Raw genomic sequence first — 9,728 nt, 5'->3', positions numbered from 1 at the left:
TCATTTTTTCTCGAAGTGTTGCAATATTGAGAGTTAAAAGAGTCATAGTCTCACATCGGTTTGTTCTGATCCTTGGTTCCTTGGTTCCTTCATATATTTGGGGAGCTCTCTCAACTTAAAGACATGGTTTTGGACTCGACTCTCCAATAGAAAGGGAACCACTGGAAACTGCTTTATTGGAAAACTTGAATTGTTCTTTCATTGGCTTTGGAATCTGCTGATGCAACCATACATTGAGCAGGGGAATCTAAGACTTTGGATCAAACTATACATTTGAAGACATTCTGGTTGCTTACCAGAAAGCCTTTCTAAGTTCCCAAGTCCAGAAGCAAATACAAATTCCTCCCCCAGCCCACACGCTGGACCCTGTGTGGACTTTCGAAGAATAACATTACCTACCATCCCACACGCAAGAGCCTTTGAACAAGATTGATATTCATGACGTGTACGTGTGTGTTTGTTGATAATAAAAAAAATGGGAAAGGGCTTCCAATGCCGCCAGTGTGAGGGGAATTTTTCAGGCCATACCAATGATAGCATAAAGAATGGTATCATTCACCAGGATCAGATTAGGTTAGGCTTTTGAAAACCCAGCCCAACCCTGAGTCCCTTTAGTTGGGCCTGGACCTAGCCCGACCTTGACTTAGGGCCAGAAATATCAGCCATGAACCTGCCAAGGCCACGGTATCACAGCCTAAGCCCTATTCAGGCTCAAGGTGAGCCAGGGCAAGCTCGAGCCGATAAGTCCAAACTTGCACCCTTAGTTGTAAAGGAAAATAATAATAATAATAATAAATAAATAAATAAATAATAATAAAAAAATTTGTGAAAAAGTATGATAAATTAACTGTGTGGGGCACTTTTTCCATAAAACGTACCAATGTTTATATGTTATTATGAATGTTGAAGTACTAGCTTAAATATAATCTTTGAGAATTGGGTTCAAAATTGAAAAGGAAAGAGAGATGGAAACAATAATGTTAATAGATGATTTTTTTTTCCCTTATATAATGTATAATTTTGAATAATTTCACACCCTTTAAAATATAAGGGTAAGTGTGGAATACTTATGGGGTGGACAATACACATTAGAAGCCTATATTTGACACTTGGCCAACTCATCCCATTTTTAATGTTGAGATTTTTTATGTCCTCTTAACAGATTTCAATTTAAAAAATATATATTATACAATCATATTTTATTTTTTGCACAAAAATATAAGAAAAGTGACTTAAATATTCAAAAATGATATTGATATAAAATAGACAAATTATTATTGTCATAAGGACAGATGATTTGTCCACCATTACAATATATGGATAGAAAAACATGATCTAGATTAGCCATGCTTCAAATTTAAAGTCTAATTCAATTAAAAATCCCTTTATATTGACATGCATCTCTTGTATATCCTACATGTATGTAATTATTTTAATATAAAAATAATTTATATTAAAATTTTTATAAAAATAAATATTTCAAATTTGTATTGTGATTTCCATAAACATCACATTCCATTGTTAAATATATATTTTCAATTTTTAATAAACAAATGAGATAAATCGATCTTTCAACCACCTAATAGACGACCATTCACCCTTTATCCTCATTTAATATGTGGACCCCTTGTGTGTGTATATATATATATATTTGGTAGAACCCTTGTATATAATTGATATCCCACCAAAACCTAATATTCTCTCATCTCTGGCATGTATAATGCCTATATACATGGTGCTCCATGCCTCTCTTTCTAAACACATACTAACAATGTGAATTTTGTGAGTATTCCCACAGTGCCGGTGTGCGAAAGAATCCACAAGACATAAAAAAACTGAGGCCCTCTCTCTCTCTCTCTCTCTCTCCCCCTACAAAATTTCACCTTGTTTGAAGTTTCCACATGGGGAACCCTCTTTTGCTCAAATTAGTAATCAGGGCCTCAGAGAGAACCTTTCCCCTTTGTTTATTTACCTGATATAATATATTGAGAGTGTGGTCTTAGGTCCTTTACCAAGAAAAAAAAAAGTGTGGTCTTGGGTCTGTAGCTGACACCTATGTGAGTCTACAACAGTCAATAAGCCCTTCAGCTTGAAAAAAAAAAAAAAACACATACATAAAAGGAGTCGCTAGTGTCTATTGTGCAGCCTAGCACCATTCTTTATCCATTATTATTATTTTAGGAGAAAGAACAATGCTGCCAATGCCCACTACAGCCTCTCAAGTAAGATAGACCACCTTGCCCCTTCCTTTGGATGCCCCTCCATGCATTTCCATTGGTCTCTGAGTTATTGCATGGGCCACACAATCTGGCAAAAAACCTCTTAACTTTCTTCTTTATTATTAAGGAAAAAGATTTTTGACTCATGGTCTATATCATTACTCCCATGTGTCTTTCTCTCTCTTCCATGTGAAAAAATGTCGTCACCCCTTATTTGAGAAGCAGAGAAAGAGACCCACGTGGTACCGTGTGGTGTAGATCATTCTTAAATAATTATTTAGTGTGGCGTGTAGATTCTTCCATGCATTGACATCCTGGAAACCTTTACCTAATTAATTACACTTGTGGGTGTGGCGAAGCGATGCATTCAAATTTAAAATGGTTTGCTGTCACGGGAAAATATAAGAAAAAATTACATGATTACTCATTTATAGGTTTCCTTTTACAAAATTACCCACCAAAAGTTTCAGTTAACAAAATTACTCACAATTAAATTTTCCTTTACAAAATTACCCACTTAAAGTTTAAGTTAACAAAAATACCTAAAATTGAGATTGAGTTTACAAAACTACCCACTCAAAGTTTTAGTAATAAAAAAATACATGCTTATATGTGGAAGATGAAGAATCATATTTTGGGTAGTTTTGTAAACCCAAACCTAATTTTGAGTATTTTTGTTAACTGAAACTTTGTCTGAATAATTTTGTAAATTCAAACCTAATTTTGAGTATTTTTGATAACCAACTTTTTTTCAATTTTGTAAAAGAAACCAAAAGTGGGTAATCATTTCAAAATTTAAAATGGTTTAATGGTAACTTGATCGGACGGTCCAAATTGATTTATATTACTAACGGGAATAAAGAGGACGTCTTACCGCCTTACCCGGAAAGGGCAGCAATCTTGGTTGAACAGAAAGCAAAAGCAAATTAAAATTTCAGGGTCAAGGGTTCTTCCTTCCAACCGAAGCCGAAGGCTTTGGCCTGGCAGGTTTTAACGGTTAGTTTTCCAATAAATCCAAGTATGAACCCAAGCGATCATATCATAGATTCACCGATCAAATCTTCTCCCTACAACGTTCCTGAAATCCCAATTGAGATCGTGAGCGAAGAAGAGATGGCTCTCATTGAAGCTGCTTTTACTGCTACTCGTTCCTCTCTTCCCTCTTCTTTCATCTCTTCTTCTGCTTCTTCCTCCTCCTCCCAATCTCGATTGTCGCTCTTCTCTTCTGTTTCATCCATTAGCTTTCACTCGAAAAGGAGATTGTCAGGATGTTCGGAGGGCAATACGGTTCGTGACATTGAAGATTCAGGCGCTACCCAGAAGAAAAGCATAGTACCCCAGTCGTTGTTGGACCGATTTCGGAGAAGAAGAGGACTAGCCATCACTGATCTCACTGCTTCGGTGTGAAAATTTTCTCCTTATGAATATTTTACTTCTTTCGTATTTGATTGTTATCGTTTTATTTTGGTGAGATTGGTCCGACTGCCGACTGATAGGATGTTGATCCTGAAGGAATGTTTTAGTTGTTTGAACTTGTAAAAATATTTTGTAATTTTCAAGCCTCTTGTTGCAAGATTCGGGAGTGACCCAAGACGAATAAGGAAGTGTTATACGATGTCTTGTATTCTGTCATAGTTTAATCCAGGGAGTACTGGTGGTGCAGCGCCTCAATAGGCAGAATGGAGGTCTCGCTAGCCAGTTAGCGGGCAGCGGGGGGGCGTACCGCCTACTCGAATTTTTTATTTGAGGGCGATTGTGTACTTTCGGATTAGGGTTTTTCGCTATATATTTATAGCGAATGTTACTTTTTCTGTAATGCAAGCAATACTAAGAGGTGTGAGGAAGAGCGCAATAACCCTATTCTCCATTGATAGTAAAGCAGAATCTCATCTCACCGAGGAAGTCGGCAATCTTGCCGAATCTCGTAAAATCCGTGTGCATTGTTTGTTCTGTTTTTCCATTATTTTCTGCATTGTTTTAGGGTTGTGTTTCTACAGGAAGCATTTCGGTTCTGTTCATGTGGTGGAACCTGAATTCCTCAAATATGACCTTGTATTTGTTTAGTTGTAACATCTAATGCACATATTATAACTTGTCTGACACAGTTTCCCAAACCCAAGCTTTAAGAGGTCCCATTCTTGATTTTTGTTTATTCTTTCCAATCCATCCCCCCTGCCGGCTCTCCCTCTTGGTTTTCCATTATTCCCAACATAATGAAATCGACATAAAAGTACTTGCTAGTTGCAACACTTGAATAGTTTGTATTCATACAGATACTAAATTCTAGCATTGGTTGGTTATTCAAGTCTAATATTTGTTCTTTCAGTTCTTAAAACTTCAACCTAACCCCATTGTTCTTTGTTTCCTATTATTGATACTAGGAGTGGTGTGAAAAGCAAATGGAATTTACTCTTCTCTATGGAAAACCTAGAAGAACTAAAGCTATGAAAGCTGGTAGTGATCGGCACACTAAACTGGAAGAAGAGGTAAGATTCAATCTGTAAACCAATTGTTTATCCTCTTGTCTTTCTATCTTCATAACTATTCACTCTTTTGCTTTTTTCTTCAAGCTCTAATGATGAGACCTTGTTTTAGAAACACTCTGTAATTTAGCTCACACTTAGTCATACGTATCATATTATTCGTAATCTACAAAATGCTTTTTGTCAAAAAAATTTATGATTCTAATCAAGTGAAGTAGAATCTTATTAAAAATATAAACCGGGGTCGTTTATGATTCTACATGGTAGTACCATACCATGAAGGGCTACAATCACATCTAGAATTTGCTTGTTTGGTGTAATTCAATCTTCATTCATTCGTTTCTGTATGAGCTTTCTTACAAATGCTACATAGCACCACTATCATTCATGAAGAAAAAAAAGTAGAGGCACAATTATCGCATAATTAGTTATTGATTGTATTTATTCTTAAGCTTTCTTGGTTACTGATACTACTATTCCTAGAGCATATTTAGTTTTTTCGTAATTCAACATCATCATATTGATCTATCAGCTCATTGGGCCTCCCTAAGTTTTCTTGAATATCTTTTATCCATTTCTAAGACCAACATATGGTCCAATCCATGTCTCAAATCCACAATTTTCTTCACTTTCAGCATGAGCAATAGTAAATCTTTTAAGTTTCTCTTCTAGGGTTTATGCAGGAAATATAACCCTCAGGAAAATAAAGTACCATTACTAAATGCTTGTTTATTTGATCTCTACACTGTGTTAAGAGTACTAACTTGTTACAGATAATGCATTTCTAGGCCACTGAACTCCCTTTTATGCATATTTATAGCATAGGATTTGTTGTCCTAACACTACAATATTGGACCACAGGTCATCAAAAAAATAAAAGTTCAAGTAAAAGCGGTTGAAGATGCCTGGGGTCTGAAGCTCATGAATTTTATTGTAGGTTCAAATCAACTATTATTTGAAGGACTAACACGTGAGCTGCCACTGTAAGTTTGGGTAATTGAGATAATTCTAGTTTCTTCCTTTTATTGTCAGTGTGAATTGTTCCTAGTTTTGTGCATCACACCCCCCCCCCCCCCAAGGACCATCAGAATTGGTTGAGGTAGTATGGTTGGACATGAAACGGAGGATATAAGATATTATGTCCCACAAAGTCTTTGTTTTCTAATGGATTCTTGATATAGTATTCCTTTTATTCATGGTTTTGGGGTATGGTCTGGTGGCTTGGATTTACTTGCATCCAAATATTTGATTTTGTTATAGATGTGTGTAGGGATGGAGAGCATCTTATTCATATGTGGAGACTTATTTTGGAGGGGAAGCTTATAAAATTTGTAATTTCTCTTTTCACGGGGGGAAATAAGATTTGTAAATTCTCTTTTCTCTAAGAGTTTTGCTCCCTGTTGTTTTCCCCTGTTTCCTACATTTCAATAAATTGGTAGGCCTTTGACTTGCACCACAATTAATTTTGATTTTCCTTGGAAACAACTTTGCACATAGCATGCTTGTTAATGGATTATAATCTTAACATTATTTCAGAGTAGGACTTGTAGATGGTGTCTGGATGGTCGGGGCGATTGATGAACTTCGAATGCCTTTAACAGAAGAAATCAGGACCCCCTCATTGGTGGACACAAAAACTCGTGTTAAAGCTACACTTCCCTCTGAACCACAACAAAGAAATGGAAGGTACATTTATTTTCCATTTGTTCTGTCAATAAATTGTTTGCTAATATAGCAGGATAGATTTTTGACAGCATTATTTAATCTGAACTAAAGCTTTTTCCTTTCAGTTTGAGAGTTCTTGAATTATTAACTTTTTTGTTCTTTTTGGGTGGCAGACTTCAGTTAATGTGCTACAAGTATTTGTGGGATAATATAGTTGCCGACAGCTTCCCTGCAGACCGTTTCTTTGATTTCTTTGGATTGAATCCTCATCACGTTTTGTCTGAAGATATCATAGAGCATGCTACCAGCTCCGGTTTCCCTGTGAAGGTAATTGAATTTTCTCCTTGACTGTATTTATCCATTGATCTATGTTTCTTGTGACACCTTAATACCTTTTCTCATTGATAGTGACTGTTTACTCCATGTATTTGCCCTATTGGCCGATCCATCTGCCTCATTGTGTTAGTTGGTGACTACTTGGAAGGGATATGACTGACATATGACTGGACACCATAATTTCATGATATTTGTACTTCTTTACTGCCAACTACCTTCAAGCATAGTTATTATCTATATGTTAGTGTAGATCAGAAGCTTAAGTTATTCAGTTTCAGTTGGTCAAATTCTTAGGCTGTTCCCATTTGAAAGATGTCCATTGACTGGATGGTCCTCTTCAATGACTTAGTGGTCGTCTCCCTGGTAAAAGAAGCATTTGAAGATGATGAAGCTGATGTATTCTTTCTCTAGTATAATTTTGTTAAGTTTATGCCTAGTTACTGAGTACCCAGCTTCTTCAGATAAACTGGAAGGACACTGTGTTCTCTCTAGCTCTATCTTTTGTCCCTCGTTGCTCATGAAACATTTTGTTTCCTTTGTCCATATTTGCTCCTACTTTTCCTTATTTCAGCTGCTTCAATTTGAGAGGTGCTCAACCTAGACAAAACATGGATTTAGCCTATAGTGGGATTACTCCAACTTAACCTGGGAAATCTTCTCCTTTCCCTTCCTTCTTCCTCTTCTTGAGGGCTAGTTCTTTTGGGTCAGGCAAGTTTGAAGCAAATCCAACATGGATTTAACTGGGCATGTGTTAGTCAACCTAGAACTTGGAGAACCGATTAGATTGTCAGTGCAGTTCATGAATTAGCACCCTAGTCCATACATAACCCTTTAATCTTCCTAAGTGATTGCAGTATCTTCATGAGACATGAGCCCTTAATTGTTCCCCCACATACTCTGCTTCTCTTTTTCGTGTCTTAGCATAGGGCTCCTGTTGACACCAAAACTTGATGGTTTGAATTTTTCGTTTTGTGTAGTCAGCCATATTCTTGGTGCAATGTGCTATGATGTAATGTGTTAAAGGCTCGAGGAGCAAAACAAGAAATGTCAACTGGTATATGTTTTGCAATCTGGAGTGCCTTTTGTTGGCATGGAAAAATGTCCCTGAGAGAATGTTGAGAATATGGTGTCAAATAGTGTGAGACATGTTTTTGACAGAAGATTGAAGAACACATTTGGATAGAATAGAATACTCTAGTCTTTAATGAGCTGTTTTTACAAAAGATGGTATTCTTGCTATGGTCCACCCCAAAGCTTTCCTACTTAATGTAATGGATCACTACAGAAAAAAAAATTTGGACATCAAGGGTAAAATCCTCTCGTAGACATTATCACTTTCGAGTTTATGATGATATTCTGACTTTAGTTTGTTTCATTTGAATGTGCAGACCCTTGAAGATCTAGTTACGTGCTTTAGAAATGCATGTTGCTTGCTGCCTCCTGCACACGACCAGCTTCTGTTGAGGTGATTAGAAATCTAAATGCTTAGAACTAAAGACTATGTTATTAATTGGACCTCTCCTAGCTACAAACAAGTCCATGGAGGATGAAAATATTTCAGTTTTAGGATAGGAAAGGTTTTAGCTATGGTCTTGAGAAACATTTTGCAAAGAGCACCAATGTTACATATGGCAGCTGAAGAAGCCACTTCTCTTGTTCTTTCAAAGAATTAGTATTACAGTGGCTGTTGTCCATGGTAAAAATATAGTGTAAAACATAGTATGGGCTTTATGCAGTCATGGATAGTTTATACATGGCCACCTCAGGAGGTTGCTTATGAGATGGCTGGATGTGTGGGTAACAATTGGCTGCTGCCCCATCTTTCCATTTGGTTGAAAAAGGGGTTGTTCAATTTTTTTTGCTTTTAATATTCAGCAAGGGTAATTAAGTTTGATGATTTTTTTTGCATTTGGATGCTTGGCCATAAATTTGTGTGGTTGTGAAAAACCTCTTGGGTATTTGGTATGAGCCTTTACTGGTCATAGTCCTGTTCTACTTTTTAGATCATCTCTCCACATATTTGGGTTCAACGTTCTGTTTCTTATTTGTTGCAGATATGAACTCCAAGGAGATCATTCATTGCTAGGTGAAGATCAGTTTGCTTATGAGTCTGATTGGCTTAAGAGTCAGATCCAGTGCTGTCTTGAGTTCTGGATGGGAAACCGAGAAGCCAGATATGTCCCAGCAGAGGAGCGCTGGAAGTGTCGGATTTGTAAGTTTGCTTCTGTTTGTCCAACAAATACAAGCACCAATAGTAGTTCCAGCTAGAATTTAGCAGCGATGTTATACTCCTATCCTGGTTCAATCAGCCTACAAGAAGTTGTAGCTGTATGTAGCCACTTAATGCAGAAGTGAGAGAGCATGGAATCACCCAAATTCCTACAGCAATTCACTTGGATTGGGCTGATCATTACCTGGGGCACCCCAAGAAATAACGGATCCTGTACATCTTATTTGTGTGTAGTAGCCATATGTATATAGCATGCCATTGTTGTTGGCAGAGCTTCCATGCTCTATTTAATAATTTTTTCCCCCTTAAACACAGTTATTGATTCGTTCATTGTTGTAAAATGGATGCTTAATGAACTATACATTTATTTTTCATTCCAAATTTACCAAATTCATTCCAAGAAATATAAACGTATTTTCTACTTCTGCAGAGTGTTTCCTATATATTAGATGAAAGAGTATCATTTTTCTCGATGATCACTGCAGCACATATTTAAGGAGGGGCGATGATCCTCTGCCTTAGGTGCGGCCGTGCGGCGAGCATCGGACGGCCGAGACGACATCGGCACATGCCTCGATGCCATGTTGGCTATCGGATCCTCTCCGCTCCGCCACACCCGCGGCAGAAGATTTTTTTCTTTTAAGGAGAGGATTCTTTGCGTAAGTAGCACATAGAGGAGCACACCAATGAGGTGCAACGAAAACAATTTCAGACATAAAAGGGCATCAAATTTATTTCATGGAAGGAGAGACCCTCTCCCCTCTCCCCTCTTGGGACGACTTTGAGAACCTTCCC

The 9,728-nt window shown here is 37.2% G+C and overlaps 1 protein-coding gene across 1 annotated transcript; it reads left to right on the top strand.

Annotated features, from left to right (window-relative positions):
* Positions 1–3,109: 3,109 nt before the first annotated feature.
* Positions 3,110–9,354, top strand: LOC122081356 (exonuclease V, chloroplastic-like). The gene is made up of 7 exons (XM_042648445.1): positions 3,110–3,620; positions 4,601–4,705; positions 5,564–5,685; positions 6,239–6,388; positions 6,541–6,694; positions 8,092–8,168; positions 8,758–9,354. The coding sequence occupies exons 1-7, from the start codon at positions 3,240–3,242 to the stop codon at positions 8,969–8,971; spliced, it is 1,203 nt and encodes a 400-aa protein (XP_042504379.1). The 5' UTR covers positions 3,110–3,239; the 3' UTR covers positions 8,972–9,354.
* Positions 9,355–9,728: the final 374 nt, after the last annotated feature.

The sequence above is a fragment of the Macadamia integrifolia genome, chromosome 6 (assembly GCF_013358625.1).
Source record: "Macadamia integrifolia cultivar HAES 741 chromosome 6, SCU_Mint_v3, whole genome shotgun sequence".
In the NCBI taxonomy this organism is placed as follows: domain Eukaryota; kingdom Viridiplantae; phylum Streptophyta; class Magnoliopsida; order Proteales; family Proteaceae; genus Macadamia; species Macadamia integrifolia.
This window is presented reverse-complemented; position numbering and strand designations above follow the sequence as displayed.